Source organism: Pleurodeles waltl, chromosome 11 (genome assembly GCF_031143425.1).
Source record: "Pleurodeles waltl isolate 20211129_DDA chromosome 11, aPleWal1.hap1.20221129, whole genome shotgun sequence".
In the NCBI taxonomy this organism is placed as follows: Eukaryota; Metazoa; Chordata; class Amphibia; order Caudata; family Salamandridae; genus Pleurodeles; species Pleurodeles waltl.
In genome coordinates, this window is record NC_090450.1 from 527,257,660 (window position 1) to 527,275,421 (window position 17,762).

Here is a 17,762-nt window from a genome sequence, read left to right on the forward strand (position 1 = left end):
TTTTTCTGGTAAAGGGGCAGGGCCACTACACTCCCCCCTCACTGCGCATGTATGTTTGGCCGGCTGTCTTGGGCCGGCCAAACTCACATGCTCAGTAGGCTCTCTCCAGCCCAACAACACAGTTGCCGGGCTGGAGAGAGCTGCACAGGCTCCCAGTCTGCCTGGTAGTGCCCTGGCTGGGTGCTCCCAGCCAATCCTGACGCTGCTCTGAGCAGCGTCAGGATTGGCCGCAGGGCAGGCTGGGAGCGATGGAGGAGAGGAGTGGTGCGGCGAGGGAAGGTAAGTGGCTGTTTTTTTAAATTAAATTGATGTTTATTTCCCCCCACTCCCCTCACCTACCTCTGCGTGCCGCCCTGCCCCTTCCGCACCCCGCAAGCTGCTACTGGTAACTTCATTATTTTAGCATTTGTACACATTGTAACAATCAGGGCAAAAATTAATCTCACCAGAGACAGTTTAACATCTAAACACAGCTATTGGACCCTGACAGATGACTAGTTGACCTTTGCAAATGGCCTTCCACTGGGTAGCAACACCTGTGGCAGCATTTTAGTAACCTTTGATCCCTTTAAGATTGGAAGGTGTTTTTTTGTTACAATCTACAAATTATGCAGCAGATATCTGATTCAGTGGAAAATGCGGGAGATCCTTAAATATTCAGAAAATGTCACAGAATTGCATAGTTCCTGTGGCCCTGGTTAGGGGTCTAATGAGTGATGGTGTAATTAGGCCAAGGTTGAAATTTATGTAGGAAGATTTGTATGTGAGATCGAGATTTTGGCAGTCTTTGTTTTTGGTATCAATGTTTTCGTAAAGATATTTCTGCTATATATCTTTTCATATGCTACTATGGAAAGGAAAGCTATTTTACACATATCGGGTGAAATGCATTAATTCACTGGTGACTTGTATAATTCCTTGTGTGCCTAAGGATGCTTCTTGCTGACTGTTTCACAAAAGAAAGATTTTTTTGCTGGAATCATTTTTATATACCAAAAAATGTATTCTTACCTTGTAAGAACAAATGATATATCTTATCTTGACATTTTAACTTTATTTGGGAAAACTTTCATGAGAAATCTATAAGGTTATTGGTTACAGTGTCGAAAATAGTGGCGAGCACTCAAAAACGAATTGTGATTCCAGGGATGCAATCCAGCACCATAAAATTGCCGAACAGGGAGACAAATTGCCCTTGGCAGGAAAGGAAAAAGAAATTATGACAGCAACCTAGTATGTTTTGGGAAACTGCCATGTCCCCAAGGGAGACCTTGCTTAGGCTATGAAGCACACTCTCGGATTCTCGGAAAATATGTTTCCTTCTGAGCAACATTGCTCAAAAAATGAAACAAGCATTGACAAAGCGAATAGGTCTGGCTTTGGCTCCCATCATTTTGCTTCTTTAAAAATGTTTGTTATATTTTGGCAAGATCACTATTAAACCTTGTTGACGAGGAATCACCTGGAACCTCACCAGTATAAAAAAGGAACATTGGCCAAATGCAAAACTACTTTTTGCCTCAAAACATCTATTGTCATAGTCACTGGCACTGAAGGGAAGTACTTTGTATATGGATATGCGTCTTGTGTAAAAGCAGAATGCTGTTGTTCACTGTGAAGTTAGCCAATGGCCTAAGTGGGCTGAGACACTGTCCATGCCGTATGCTATGATAGGTTGAAGAAGAATGTGAATGGCATAGCAGCAGACCAAAGGAAGAAGAGGGCTTGGTGAAAGCCCCTATAAGTATATCATATGTGTACAATTGTACTTAAATCAAAAGAACTTAGCAAACACCAGGCCTAAAAAAGAACATGCTATTTTTAATTTTTAACCTCATCTTTAGAGGTGCGCAGTGCTTTCACCCAAAACCAAAAAAAACATAATTTAAAATAATTTGTAGAAAGTAGGGCGAGTTTATTGAGCTGTGTCTAACCAGAGCGACTAAAAGTGAGAAAGTGTTTGGAGGGTTGATAAAAAAGCATCAATACAATCTGGGTTAGGAGTAAAACAAACTGCAGGATAGTCCCTGGTCTACAACCAGAGACAGAAAATAAGAAACACAAAAACAAACAGATGGTAGTTTGACATAGAAAAAGAAATGAAAAAAGCTAGTTTGAAAAGAGGATATGTCTGAGCAAAATTATCATATTACAGATATCTTTTGTTAAAAGCTTTTCTATGGCTCTTCCAAACAATCACTATACAGACTCATACTTTAAATAAATTCGTGGACCCCAATGTACAAATATCTTACATATGATACATTAGCTCTTGCTTTGTATAACAGCTCTGTCAAAGCCACCCACCCTTCTGTATTAATATAAAGGGACATTCATTTCATAAACACCTTCACAGTGAATACACTTCAGTCCTTAGCTTGGATGACCACAAGCTAGTTTCTTGGATAAAACATGGCATATTTTGACGTCCGGAAACCAAGCAGGTCTCTCATTTCGTTTCTGAACTTGGATAAGTCCTGGCGCAGCTCGTTCAGGTTTTCCACTGTTGCCTGGTCTGTGCTTTGCATTTTCTGTCTCATGGAAGTCAGGTAACGGTGAACCAGACAGCACATCACCTTCTGGTAATTCTCGTCACGTTTTTGCCTCAGACTCTTCCATTCCTTAAAAGCACAGAAGATATTTTTCTTAGATTATGACGCCGCTAAGCTAGCTGGACATTCCCAGCGAAATTATAAGTCATTGTGTGCATGCAAACTTCGCCTAGAGTCACATAAATCTACATAACGGTCTATTTCCCGGTATGAGTACATTTATACACTGTAGCAGGCATTAATAGTCCTTCTCTGAACAATAAAGGTAACTTATGAATTTACTCCAGCATTGTCAGTCCATATGCATTTCCTATTCCCTAACCCTGGGAAATCACACCCTCTAGCGGTGGAATTGCACACTACTGTTTGAACACTAAGGCCTGATTACGACCTTGGCCGATGGTACACTCTCTCACAAGTTTTACAAGTTCCATTATATTCTATGGAACTTGTAAAACGGTGGGAGGGATATCTGTCACTTGTGTGACGGGGTAGCCCGTCTGCCAAGATCGTAACCAGGCCCTAAGGCCTAGATTTATCATTATCAAAGTTTCACGCAACGCAGCACACTTTGATGCGCTGTGTGAAAGAGTGACAGCAGGGATTCTCCATATTTAACATTATATGATGCATCTCTGCCCTCTCCTTCCATCAACACAGGCACCCTTGTGCCTTGGTGCAATGGTGCCTGCCTTGTGGGCAGGTTTGTTTTTGTGCAGGAAGAGGCACCTTACTGCACAAAATTAATTCTTAGAGGCATTTTCCTCTTTTTAATTGTGCTGCAGAATGCAGCACAGTTTGAAAGAGGACTCAACGAGGGTAAATGAAGATATTTCTCTTTGTTATGCCTCCCCTAAGAATGCTTAGCATTTTGAAACATTCCCAAGTTTACCAGTGTCCATGGGTGGATGCCTGGGGACACCCACGCTCCACCCATGAAACGTCTCCCTGGGGCAGAGTAACTAGAGGCAGCCACTTACACAGTCTTGTGTTATTTCCGATTTATCAAGCAATGCAGGGCCACACAAGGGGGTATTGGGTTACTTGGTAAATCTGACTTAGGCGTTGCGTTGCCCTTTCAACACCCTGCATGGTGCAAGGGCACTGTAGTCCCCTGACAAATCTGGCCCTAAACCTCTCCACCATACAATGGCAGCTCTTTCAAACTGAAGCATTAACAAAGCCAACATCATAATTGAGTAAGCACAGAGCATAATTATTTACGTTAAAAATAGAGACTGAGGAAGAGGCACAAGGCTATTTGTATAATAATATGGATCTTGCCTGAGTACAGCTACTTTGGAGTTGTCTGGGCTGCTTTAAGTGACATTTGAGTTGTTGTAGATGCTAACAATGCTTGCAATATAAGCAACTTGTGTGTGCGAGGAGACGTCTGGCCGTAACTAATACTCTCAGGTGCGAACTGTTTTAACTGTTGCAAACCCTTTCATTTGAGGATTCTGAGGGTTTGTGACCGCTAAAATATTTTTTTAAATGTACTAAACCCAGTTAACGATTTGGAAAAGGTTTTCAGAATCCTTAAATAAGTTTAGGAAACATTAACAAATCCCGATTTGGAAAGAGAGTTTTAATGGCTTTCCTTCCTAATACCAATTCCTTAAAGTATGTATTAATGTTTTATGACCGAAATCTGATTGCAAAATATGAATATTTTACTAACATTTGAAAGAAGATGATATGTGTGTGTGTGTGTGCGTGTGTATATACATAACTTACAAAATACTAACATGCTGATCAAGCGACACAATGGACACTCAGAACTGTGCTTCAATAGTATTTATTAATGGTGCAACCAGCACACATAGAAGACACTAAGGCCATATTTATACTTTTTGACGCAAAACTGCGCTAACGCAGTTTTGCGTCAAAAAAATTAGCGCCGGCTAACGCCATTCTGAAGCACCATGCGGGCGCCGTATTTATTGAATGCGGCGCCGTCTGGTGTGCGTTAAAAAAAACGACGTACACCAGGCAGCGCCGGCGTAGGGGAAAATGGAGCTTGGGCGTCAAGAAATGGGGCAAGTCAGGTTGAGGCAATTTTTTCGCCTCAACCCGATTTGCGCCATTTTTTACGACTCCCAACCCCCATAGAAATGACTCCTGTCTTAGCAAAGACAGGAGTCATGCCCCCTTGCCCAATGGCCATGCCTAGGGGACTTATGTCCCCTGGGCATGGTCATTGGGCATACAGTAGTGGCATGTAGGGGGGCACAAATCAGGCCCCCCTATGCCACAAACATTTTTAAAAAAAATACTTACCTGAACTTACCTTAATGTCCCTGGGATGGGTCCCTCCAGCCTTGGGTGTCCTCCTGGGGTGGGCAAGGGTGACGGGGGTGTCCCTGGGGGCATGGGAGGGCACCTCTGGGCTCCTTCAGATCCCACAGGTCCCTTAACGGCTGCCTTTTGCAGGCGCTAAAAAACGGCGCAAAAGCGGCCGTACATCATTTTTTTTGACCCGCCCACTCCTGGGCGTGATTTTTGCCCGGGAGTATAAATCCGACGCACATGCCTCGGAGTCGATTTTTTAGACGGGAACGCCTACCTTGCATATAATTAACGCAAAGTAGGTGTCCACGCTAAAAAATGACGCTAACTCCATGGACTTTGGCGCTAGACGCGTCTAACGCCAAAGTATAAATATGGAGTTAGTTTTGCGTCGAAATTGCGTCAAAAAAAACGACGCAATTCCAGCGCAAACGGAGTATAAATATGCCCCTAAAGATTTCTTGAAGAACATTGAAGGGGTACACTGGGAAGAAGACTACATGCTAATCACACTTGATGTTAAGTCACTGTATACCAGTATTCAGCACCAAGATGGTATAGTTGCTTGTGAACACTTCCTAAGGGCAAAATCGATCAGCCTAAATGTCCATACATGCATGATTTTTGACATGGTTGACTACTGTCTCAAAAACAATATCTTTCTTTTCAATGGGATACTCTACAGACAAACACATGGGATTGCGAAGGGAACCTGCTTAGCTCGCAGCTACTCTAAGTTGTTGATGGGCTGGTAGAAGAAACAGGTGCCCTCCACTCCTGAATCTGAGGAAGATATGAGTAGGGTGGTAATGTGGGTCCTTTTGATTGATGGCCTATTCCTTATGTGGCAGGCTGACAGGGTGTAGGAGGCTGGCCTGGCTTGTAGTGGGTACCAAGGGGTACTTACACTCTGTACCAGGTCCTGTTATCCCTTATTAGTGTAGAAGAGGTGTTTCTAGCAGCTTAGGCTGATAGAAGGTAGCTATAGCAGAGCAGCTTAGGCTGAACTAAGAGACATGCAAAGCTCCTACTATACCACTGGTGTCATATGCACAATATCATAAGAAAACACAATACACAGATATACTAAAAATAAAGGTACTTTATTTTTATGGCAATATGCCAAAAGTATCTCAGTGAGTACCCTCAGTATGAGGATGCCAAATATACACAAGATATATGTACACAATACCAAAAATATGCAGTAATAGCAAAAGGAAGTAATGCAAGCAATGTAAAGTTACAGTAGATTGCAATAGGAGCACATAGGTATAGGGGCAACACAAACCATATACTCCAAAAGTGGAATGCGAACCACGAATGGACCCCAAACCTATGTGAGCTTGTAGAGGGTCGCTGGGGCTGTAAGAAAACAGTGAGGGTTAGAAAAATAGCCCACCCCAAGACCCTGAAAAGTAGGTGTAAAGTGCACCTATAACCCCCAGAGAGCACAGAAGTCGTGATAGGGGGTTTCTGCAAGGAAGACCAACACCAGCAAAGCAACCAAAGTGTATTTCCGGACCTGAGTACCTGTGGAACAAGGGGACCAAGTCCAAGAGTCACGACAATGTCGAGAGTGGGCAGATGCCCAGGAAATGCCAGCTGAGGGTGCAAAGAAGCTGCCACCGGATGGTAGAAGCTGTGGATTCTGCAAGAACGAAGAGGGATAGAAACTTCCCCTTTGGAGGATGGATGTCCCACGTCGTGAAGAGGCTTGCAAAGGTGTTCCCATGCAGAAAGACCGCAAACAAGCCTTGCTAGCTGCAAGGGTCGCGGTTAGGGTTTTTGGGTGCTGCTGTGGCCCAGGAGGGACCAGGATGTCGCCAATTGGATGAGGAGACAGAGGGGGCGCCCAGCAAGTCAGGGAGCCCTCGCAGAAGCAGGCAGCACCCGCAGAAGTACCGGAACAGGCACTTAGAAGAGGAGTGAACTGGAGTCCACCCGAAGACACAAAAGGGAGTCCCACGATGCCGGAGGACAACTCAGAGGGTTGTGCACTGCAGGTTAGAGTGTCGGGGACCCAGGCTTGGCTGTGCACGAAGGAAATCCTGGAAGAGTGCACAGGAGCCGGAGCAGCTGCAAATCGCGCGGTACCCAGCAATGCAGTCTAGCGTGGGGAGGCAAGGACGTACCTCCACCAAACTTGGACTGAAGAGTCACTGGACTGTGGGAGTCACTTGGACAGAGTTGCTGAGTTCCAGGGACCACGCTTGTCGTGCTGAGAAGGGACCCAGAGGACCGGTGATGCAGTCTTTTCGTTGCCTGCGGTTGCAGGGGAAAGATTCCGTCGTCCCACTGGATATTTCTTCAGAGCTCCTGGTGCAGAAAGGAGGCAGGCTACCCCCAGAGCATGCACCACCAGGAAACAGTCAAGAAGGCGGCAGGAGAAGCGATACAAGGTTGCAGTAGTCGTCTTTGCTACTTTGTTGCGGTTTTGCAGGCGTCCTGAGCAGTCAGCGGTCGATCCTTTGGCAGAAGGTGAAGAGAGAGATGCAGAGGAACTCAGATAAGCACTTGCATTCATTATCTGAAGAATTCCCCAAAGCAGAGACCCTAAATAGCCAGAAAAGGAGGTTTGGCTACCTAGGAAGGAGGATAGGCTAGCAACACAGGTAAGAGCTTATCAGAAGGAGTTTCTAACGTCACCTGATGGCACTGGCCACTCAGAGCAGTCCAGTGTGCCAGCAACACCTCTGTTACCAAGATGGCAGAGGTCTGGAGCTCACTGGAGGAGCTCTGGGCACCTCCCCTGGGAGGTGCAGGTCAGGGGAGTGGTCACTCCCCTTTCCTTTGTCCAGTTTCGCGCCAGAGCAGGGCTGGGGGATCCCTGAACCGGTGTAGACTGGCTTATGCAGAGATGGGCCCCATCTGTGCCCATCAAAGCATTTCCAGAGGCTGGGGGAGGCTACTCCTCCCCAACCCTGACACATTTTTCCAAAGGGAGAGGGTGTAACACCCTCTCTCTGAGGAAGTCCTTTGTTCTGCCTTCCTGGGCCAGGCCTGGCTGGACCCCAGAAGGGCAGAAACCTGTCTGAGGGGTTGGCAGCAGCAGCAGCTGCGGTGAAACCCCGGGAAAGGTAGTTTGGCAGTACCCGGGTCTGTGCTAGAGACTCGGGGGATCATGGAATTGTCTCCCCAATGCCAGACTGGCATTGGGGTGACAATTCCATGATCTTAGACATGTTACATGGCCATGTTCGGAGTTACCATTGTGACGCTATACATAGGTAGTGACCTATGTAAAGTGCACGCGTGAAATGGTGTCCCCGCACTCACAAAGTCTGGGGAATTTGCCCTGAACGATGTGGGGGCACCTTGGCTAGTGCCAGGGTACCCACATACTAAGTAACTTTGCACCCAACCTTCACCAGGTGAAGGTTAGACATATAGGTGACTTATAAGTTACTTATGTGCAGTGAAAAATGGCTGTGAAATAATGTGGGCATTATTTCACTCAGGCTGCAGTGGCAGGCCTGTGTAAGAATTGTCAGTACTCCTTATGGGTGGCAAAAGAAATGCTGCACTCCATAGGGATCTCCTGGAACCCCAATATCCTGGGTACCTCAGTACCATATACTAGGGAATTATAAGGGTGTTCCAGTATGTTAATGTGAATTGGTGAAATTGGTCACTAGCCTGTTAGTGACAATTTAGAAAGCATAACCACTGAGGTTCTGGTTAGCAGAGCCTCAGTGTTCCAGTATGCTAATGTGAATTGGTGAAATTGGTCACTAGCCTGTTAGTGACAATTTAGAAAGCATAACCACTGAGGTTCTGGTTAGCAGAGCCTCAGCGAGACAGTTCGGCATCACACAGGGAACACTTACATATAAGCCACAAACTTATGAGCACTGGGGTCCTGGCTAGCTGGGTCCCAGTGACACATAACAAACATACTGAAAACATAGGGTTTTCACTATGAGCACTGGGCCCTGGCTAGCAGGATCCCAGTGAGACAGTGAAAACACCCTGACATATTCTCACAAACAGGCCAAAAGTGGGGGTAACAAGGCTAGAAAGAGGCTACTTTCTCACACAACCCACCCCCCCCCCAAAACGAAGGACAATAAGGCTAACCTTGGCCAGTTGAGACTTTATTGTCTAAGTGGTGATAAGTGGAGAGTAGCTCTGCAATAGACTGGTTACTCCCTTTATCATCCACTATAGGGTTACTTCCCTTTGGGGATGTAAACCACCCTGTTTGAAGTTTTTTAGCTAAGCAACATTGTGAAGATATATTTTCAGAGTTTCTATCAGTAAGTTTTAGTTTAGAGCAGTGGGAATTGTCCACTGGACCTATTTCTAGTGATGAGAATGCCAGACAGGGATGCTGTCTCAGTAAAGCCATAGCTGGGCAAAAACTTTCTCCATATGGCTGGAAGAGAGAACAGGGATGCTGTTTCTCTTGAGATGGAGCAGGGCAGGGATGCTGTCCTATGAGCTCCACACTAGGGCAGGGCTGCTGTCCTAAGTGTTGTGAGGCAGTGCAGGGTTTCTGCACTAAAGTTTCTCTGGGAGGGTTGGAGGGATGCTCCATGTTAACTAAAATGGTGCTCTTTTTCTCACCAATATTAGTTATCCCACAGAGAGGTACTTCCACCTCAGGGAGTACAGCTATGCCAGCTGATGATTCCCTTGGAACAGGTGCCACCCCAGGAGAGGTTTCTCCCACCACAGGAATGGTATCCTAAATGGCAGGGCGGGTGGGGGATACTGTGATACCCTTTTTACCTGTTGGAGAGGGATCCTGAGTTTTCAGGCCTTTTTCTCTCCTTTGCTTTTTCATTTCAGTGGAAATGAGAGGGAACAATTCCTCAGGGATACCCAGCATGGCTGCATGGGTATAAAACTCTACCTCAGCCCAACCTGAGGTCTCTAGGTCATTACCTAAGAGACAGTCTACAGGTAAGCTAGGTAGGTGACACTACCACCTGCTTAGGGACAGTAACTCCACCCCAACTAAGCTGAACTATAGCTAAGGGAAGAAAATTGGTGGATTTATGGACATCAATAATCTTGTACTGTTGTCCAATGATGTATTGTTCAGGGGGCACTAGGTTTTCAGTCACCAAAGTGATACTGGCACCTGTGTCCCTGTAGGCCTGGGCCTCAACACCATTTATTGAAACTGTCTGACTGTACTTATCCATTGTAAGGGGACAGGCAGCCAGTGTGGCAAGGCCAATGCCACTAGGTGTGACAGAAACTGTCTTGGGACTGACTACCCCAGTTTCTATGATGGACCCATAAGTGAACCCAACTACACCCTTAGTTTGACTGTTGCCAGCAGTCCCACCACTATTACCACTACTGCTAGGGGCACTAGAGTTTGATGTATTAGTGGTGGTAGGCTCAGGGGGTTTACCTGGACAGGACTTATACCCTGGCCTATGGCCTTTATTTTTACACACAAAGCACCAAGGCGTTTTAATGTGTGTATGTTGTGAAGAAGAGGAAGAATTTGATTTATCCCCACACCCTGAAGAGTGTTTAGGATTTGAATAAGGATCTTTGGTTTTACCCTTATCCCCATGCTTATCCTGAGATTTCTCACCATCTTTCTTCTTGCCATCCTTGTCACCCCCTGTATGAACTTTTCTGTTCACTCTTGTTCTGACCCATTTGTCTGCCTTCTTTCCCAATTCTTGGGAAGAGGTCAGATCTGAGTCCACTAGATATTGGTGTAACAAATCAAACACACAGTTATTCAGAATATACTCTCTTAGGACTTAATTGTACAGGCTTTCATAGTCAGAAACTTTACTGCCATGTAACCACCCCTCCAAGGCCTTCACTGAATAGTCAGCAAAGTCTACCCAGTCTTGTGAGGACTCTTTTCTGGTTTCTCTGAACTTAATCCTGTATTGTTCAGTGGTTAAGTCAAATCCATCCAAGAGTGCATTCTTCAAAACTGTAAAATTATTGGCATCACTTTCCTTCACAGTAAGGAGCCTATCCCTACCCTTTCCACTGAAAGATAGCCATAGGATAGCAGCCCACTGCCATTGAGGGACCCCCTGTACCATACAGGCCCTCTCAAGAGCAGCAAACCACTTGTTAATGTCGTCCCCCTCCTTGTAAGGGGGAACTATCTTGTGCAGATTCCTAGAATCATGCTCTCTCACAGGATTGCTATCTGGAATACTGCTGTTGCCACCATGGGGTCCAAACCCCAACATCTGTCTCTCTTTTTCTAAGTCTAGGGAGTCCCTGTCTAGAGCCAGCTGTTGCTGTTTAAGCTTCAGCCTGGACTCCTCCACTCTCAACTTATTGAGTTCCCTTTCTAACATCCTTTCATCAGGGTGGGTGGGTTGGGAATGTTTTGACACAGAAGAATGATGAGAATGAACAGAGGGATACCTGTCCCTAACAGTTGGCACCCTAGCAACCTGGCCTGCAGGAACAAAAACATCCCTACTGTGATGGGAGCTTCTATTACTACCAGCATTGCTAGGTGGTCTGCTAAGAGGCAGGTTAGGAAGGGAACCCTGTACCACTCCCTCAAGGGCTTCCCCTGAGTCAGAGTGTGAGCCATCTATCAACTTTTCAGATGAGGTGCCACCCTGGGCCTTATCATTCTCAATAAGCATATTAGACAGTACTTCTCTAGAAGGGTTCTTTCCTACCACTAAACCTCTACCAATGCAGAGACTCCTTAGGCTCTTAAAGTTAAGGTGGTCATAAGTAGCATTGACCAAATTAAGAGGGGTTCCTACATCAGACATGGTAGAAAAAGGTTTAGGGACAGATAAAAGAGAGAAAAAGTTTTAGGACTTTTTAAAGAACAGAAAAAAAAACTTTTTCAACTTTTTGAAACTTTTAGAAAGTTTAGGAGTACTTTTCAGCACTTAGCAGATAGTGTAAGAGAAGAAAAGCAAAAATGTGGTTAGGTGTACATACACTGAACTTGTTTTGTATATTATTCTCTTATGAAAAGTACACAATGACAAAGTGGTAAGTAGTTGCAAGTACTTATCCCACCGCTGCACAACCAATGTAGGAGGCTGGCCTGGCTTGTAGTGGGTACCAAGGGGTACTTACACTCTGTACCAGGTCCTGTTATCCCTTATTAGTGTAGAAGAGGTGTTTCTAGCAGCTTAGGCTGATAGAAGGTAGCTATAGCAGAGCAGCTTAGGCTGAACTAAGAGACATGCAAAGCTCCTACTATACCACTGGTGTCATATGCACAATATCATAAGAAAACACAATACACAGATATACTAAAAATAAAGGTACTTTATTTTTATGGCAATATGCCAAAAGTATCTCAGTGAGTACCCTCAGTATGAGGATGCCAAATATACACAAGATATATGTACACAATACCAAAAATATGGAGTAATAGCAAAAGGAAGTAATGCAAGCAATGTAAAGTTACAGTAGATTGCAATAGGAGCACATAGGTATAGGGGCAACACAAACCATATACTCCAAAAGTGGAATGCGAACCACGAATGGACCCCGAACCTATGTGAGCTTGTAGAGGGTCGCTGGGGCTGTAAGAAAACAGTGAGGGTTAGAAAAATAGCCCACCCCAAGACCCTGAAAAGTAGGTGTAAAGTGCACCTATAACCCCCAGAGAGCACAGAAGTCGTGATAGGGGGTTTCTGCAAGGAAGACCAACACCAGCAAAGCAACCAAAGTGTATTTCCGGACCTGAGTACCTGTGGAACAAGGGGACCAAGTCCAAGAGTCACGACAATGTCGAGAGTGGGCAGCTGCCCAGGAAATGCCAGCTGAGGGTGCAAAGAAGCTGCCACCGGATGGTAGAAGCTGTGGATTCTGCAAGAACGAAGAGGGCTAGAAACTTCCCCTTTGGAGGATGGATGTCCCACGTCGTGAAGAGGCTTGCAAAGGTGTTCCCACGCAGAAAGACCGCAAACAAGCCTTGCTAGCTGCAAGGGTCGCGGTTACGGTTTTTGGGTGCTGCTGTGGCCCAGGAGGGACCAGGATGTCGCCAATTGGATGAGGAGACAGAGGGGGCGCCCAGCAAGTCAGGGAGCCCTCGCAGAAGCAGGCAGCACCCGCAGAAGTGTAACACCCTCTCTCTGAGGAAGTCCTTTGTTCTGCCTTCCTGGGCCAGGCCTGGCTGGACCCCAGGAGGGCAGACACCTGTCTGAGGGGTTGGCAGCAGAAGCAGCTGCAGTGAAACCCCGGGAAAGGTAGTTTGGCAGTACCCGGGTCTGTGTTAGAGACTCGGGGGATCATGGAATTGTCTCCCCAATGCCAGAATGGCATTGGGGTGACAATTCCATGATCGTAGACATGTTACATGGCCATGTTCGGAGTTACCATTGTGACGCTATACATAGGTAGTGACCTATGTATAGTGCACACGTGAAATGGTGTCCCCGCACTCACAAAGTCCGGGGAATTTGCCCTGAACGATGTGGGGGCACCTTGGCTAGTGCCAGGGTGCCCACACACTAAGTAACTTTGCACCCAACCTTCACCAGGTGAAGGTTAGACATATAGGTGACTTATAAGTTACTTATGTGCAGTGAAAAATGGCTGTGAAATAATGTGGGCATTATTTCACTCAGGCTGCAGTGGCAGGCCTGTGTAATAATTGTCAGAGCTCCCTACGGGTGGCAAAAGAAATGCTGCACCCCTTAGGGATCTCCTGGAACCCCAATACCCTGGGTACCTCAGTACCATATACTAGGGAATTATAAGGGTGTTCCAGTATGCTAATGTGAATTGGTGAAATTGGTCACTAGCCTGTTAGTGGCAATTTAGAAAGCATAACCACTGAGGTTCTGGTTAGCAGAGCCTCAGTGAGACAGTTAGGCATCACACAGGGAACACATACATATAGGCCACAAACTTATGAGCACTGGGGTCCTGGCTAGCAGGGTCCCAGTGACACATAACAAACATACTGAAAACATAGGGTTTTCACTATGAGCACTGGGCCCTGGCTAGCAGGATCCCAGTGAGACAGTGAAAACACACTGACATATACTCACAAACAGGCCAAAAGTGGGGGTAACAAGGCTAGAAAGAGGCTACTTTCTCACACAGGGCACAAGCAAAACATCTGTGGATCGTTTTAACACAAAGGACCTTAACCATGAATTTAGTCGCAGCATGGGCAAAGGTGACATCTTCTTCCCTGATGTAATGGTTAATAGAGGTATGCTCAAATCCAAATTCTACAGAACAAATACCATTCATGGGTGCTCAATCAGGCCATAACCAAAGCAGAAAGAAAATCACAAGATGAAATATTATTTGGTACCACAGATAAACCACAGAATGAGGAAGAAGGACCCATCAGGTGAATTACCACATTTAACAGAGAATCCCACACTGTAAATAGAGTACTCAGTAAGAATTGGAATCTCTTGAACTGTGACCCTACCACTGGCAATTTAGTAGGTGACAAACCTGCTATTACATACCATAGGAGCAGGTCCTTGAGGGATGCCCTAGTTCGTAGGGATGAACACAACCGCAATCTGACAGAGTTATACATCTCTAGCTTTTATTGGGGTATTTTGTAGAGACAAAATGCGAAGAAAATCAAACAACAAGATGCATAATTAATGTACACCAATACACTCATCCATTATCAATAAGCAAACATATCAATCTCTAAGCATATGTTTCACATCAACAGGAACAGGAACGTCATCAGGTTCCATGAACTGGTCTTAAGTGTGTGGTCTAAAGTGTGCCAAATTTATTAGGGATCTTAGAGGTAAGATAGGTCGTATCATTAAGATTATGTGCACCTCTAAGATATATTACCCACACCCACTGCGTATGGTAAGAGACATGACTAAAGGATTTCCACTCTGAACAGATAATTTTAATCACAATTGATAGAAGGAGATCCAGTAATGCCATGTCATTGTTGTTAAGATTGAGTCTATTTGGGTTGCTCCATGGCCCCAGCACCACCAGGGGGAAACTCAAAGTAAAGGCTTTACCAAACAGGGAATTAACTTGGTTCCGAATAGAGTTCCAGAAAGAGGTCAAAATGGGGCACTGAAAGAGTATGTTCATATGACCCAGAAGCAGAGTCACAGTTCTAGCATCTATCATTGTCTCTCACGTTCATCCTGTGTAATTTCTCGGGGATCCAGTTTAAAAGCTCTGTGAGAATAATTTAGATTGAATCAGAGTGGGGGCAATCGTATTACTCAGAGCATTTTTACCAATTACTTACCAGCCCTCTTTCAAGATACAGGACAAGACCTCAGGACCAAACTGTTTAGTCCATTTAATGTACAGGATCGAATCCGATCATGTCAAGGTAAAGGCTAATGCCCTATAAAACTTGGAGCTGAAATGGCCTGAGTGTTGCCATGGACAGTGTATAACAGATGAATCTTTGGTGTATAAGAGTTGGTTAGTTGACTTTAGGTTTTAGGAAGCTATAGAAATCAATGTTTTGAGATGATCAATCAATGAGTTCTGGAATGTTTTATAGCAAATAATGGGAAAACCATCCGGGCCTGGTGCTTTCCCAGATCTGATGGACGTTAATGGCGCTTAAGAGTTCGGCAGATTTAATGCATTTATTCAGCTGGTATTTATCAGTGTCTGACAGTTTAGTGATATCTAATGAAGGTAAGAAAATGTCATACTTATAATTCTGGCAAGGGGCCCTGGGGGTAAAGAGGTTAGCATAAAAATCCTTAAAGTTATCCAAAATCTCTTCATTTTTGTATTTCACTGCGCCATTTGAAGCTTTGATATGGGAAATGTAGTTAGAGGTGTTTCTGATTTTAAGAGCAGCCGCTAATATTTTACTGGCCCTAGTAAGGAATAAGAGTTGTTTGGACCTTTGAGCACGGACCCAGCAGTAGGCTCTTCTGCTAACAATGGAATTGTATTTATATTTCAATTATGTGATCTTGTTAAGTACAGGGAGTGCAGAATTATTAGGCAAATGAGTATTTTGACCACATCATCCTCTTTATGCATGTTGTCTTACTCCAAGCTGTATAGGCTCGAAAGCCTACTACCAATTAAGCATATTAGGTGATGTGCATCTCTGTAATGAGAAGGGGTGTGGTCTAATGACATCAACACCCTATATCAGGTGTGCATAATTATTAGGCAACTTCCTTTCCTTTGGCAAAATGGGTCAAAAGAAGGGCTTGACAGGCTCAGAAAAGTAGAAAATAGTGAGATATCTTGCAGAGGGATGCAGCACTCTTAAAATTGCAAAGCTTCTGAAGCGTGATCATCGAACAATCAAGCGTTTCATTCAAAATAGTCAACAGGGTCGCAAGAAGCGTGTGGAAAAACCAAGGCGCAAAATAACTGCCCATGAACTGAGAAAAGTCAAGCGTGCAGCTGCCACGATGCCACTTGCCACCAGTTTGGCCATATTTCAGAGCTGCAACATCACTGGAGTGCCCAAAAGCACAAGGTGTGCAATACTCAGAGACATGGCCAAGGTAAGAAAGGCTGAAAGGCGACCACCACTGAACAAGACACACAAGCTGAAACGTCAAGACTGGGCCAAGAAATATCTCAAGACTGATTTTTCTAAGGTTTTATGGACTGATGAAATGAGAGTGAGTCTTGATGGGCCAGATGGATGGGCCCGTGGCTGGATTGGTAAAGGGCAGAGAGCTCCAGTCCGACTCAGACGCCAGCAAGGTGGAGGTGGAGTACTGGTTTGGGCTGGTATCATCAAAGATGAGCTTGTGGGGCCTTTTCGGGTTGAGGATGGAGTCAAGCTCAACTCCCAGTCCTACTGCCAGTTCCTGGAAGACACCTTCTTCAAGCAGTGGTACAGGAAGAAGTCTGCATCCTTCAAGAAAAACATGATTTTCATGCAGGACAATGCTCCATCACACGCGTCCAAGTACTCCACAGCGTGGCTGGCAAGAAAGGGTATAAAAGAAGGAAATCTAATGACATGGCCTCCTTGTTCACCTGATCTGAACCCCATTGAGAACCTGTGGTCCATCATCAAATGTGAGATTTACAAGGAGGGAAAACAGTACACCTCTCTGAACAGTGTCTGGGAGGCTGTGGTTGCTGCTGCACGCAATGTTGATGGTGAACAGATCAAAACACTGACAGAATCCATGGATGGCAGGCTTTTGAGTGTCCTTGCAAAGAAAGGTGGCTATATTGGTCACTGATTTGTTTTTGTTTTGTTTTTGAATGTCAGAAATGTATATTTGTGAATGTTGAGATGTTATATTGGTTTCACTGGTAATGATAAATAATTGAAATGGGTATATATTTTTTTTTGTTAAGTTGCCTAATAATTATGCACAGTGATAGTCACCTGCACACACAGATATCCCCCTAACATAGCTAAAACTAAAAACAAACTAAAAACTACTTCCAAAAATATTCAGTTTTGATATTAATGAGTTTTTTGGGTTCATTGAGAACATGGTTGTTGTTCAATAATAAAATTAATCCTCAAAAATACAACTTGCCTAATAATTCTGCACTCCCTGTATATCTTTAGTCTTAGAGTGTCTGAAAGTGGATTTTTTTTTTAATTTCAACAGCTAATCTTTAAGGATCTTTTTGATCCCAAGATTTTTATTGGACATGCTTTTAGTAATATGGCCTTTCATCAAACATTTAAATGCATCCCAGAGAACAAAGGGTGAGGAGTTTATATTGTCTTTGAAAAAGATAACAATCTCCTTTATAAGGTCTGCTATATCTTCTGGTTTGTCAAGTATTTCCTCATTCATACGCCAGATTGTAGTTTTCCCTCTAGTTAGCATAGTCTGAATAGACATGGAGATAGCTGCATGATCAGATATCAGGATAGGGTGGATTTTAGCTATGGAGGAGGACTGGAGAAGAGAGTCAGTGACGAGGAGATAGTCAGTACAAGAGAAACTGGAGTATAGTGTGGAGGAGAAAAAAAGCTACATCTGTACTGATGGGGTTGTGGATTCTCCAAACATCTCTAAGGGAATGTGTATT

The 17,762-nt window shown here is 44.6% G+C and overlaps 1 protein-coding gene across 1 annotated transcript in view; it reads right to left on the bottom strand.

Moving 5' to 3' along the window:
* Positions 1-1,894: 1,894 nt before the first annotated feature.
* The window catches only part of TRPC1 (transient receptor potential cation channel subfamily C member 1), a 230,879-nt gene continuing 215,011 nt past the window's right edge, over positions 1,895-17,762 (bottom strand). The window contains exon 13 of the mRNA XM_069213913.1: positions 1,895-2,621. Coding sequence (XP_069070014.1) covers positions 2,394-2,621 — 228 coding nt within the window. The 3' untranslated portion in view covers positions 1,895-2,393. The remainder of the gene's footprint in view (positions 2,622-17,762) is intronic.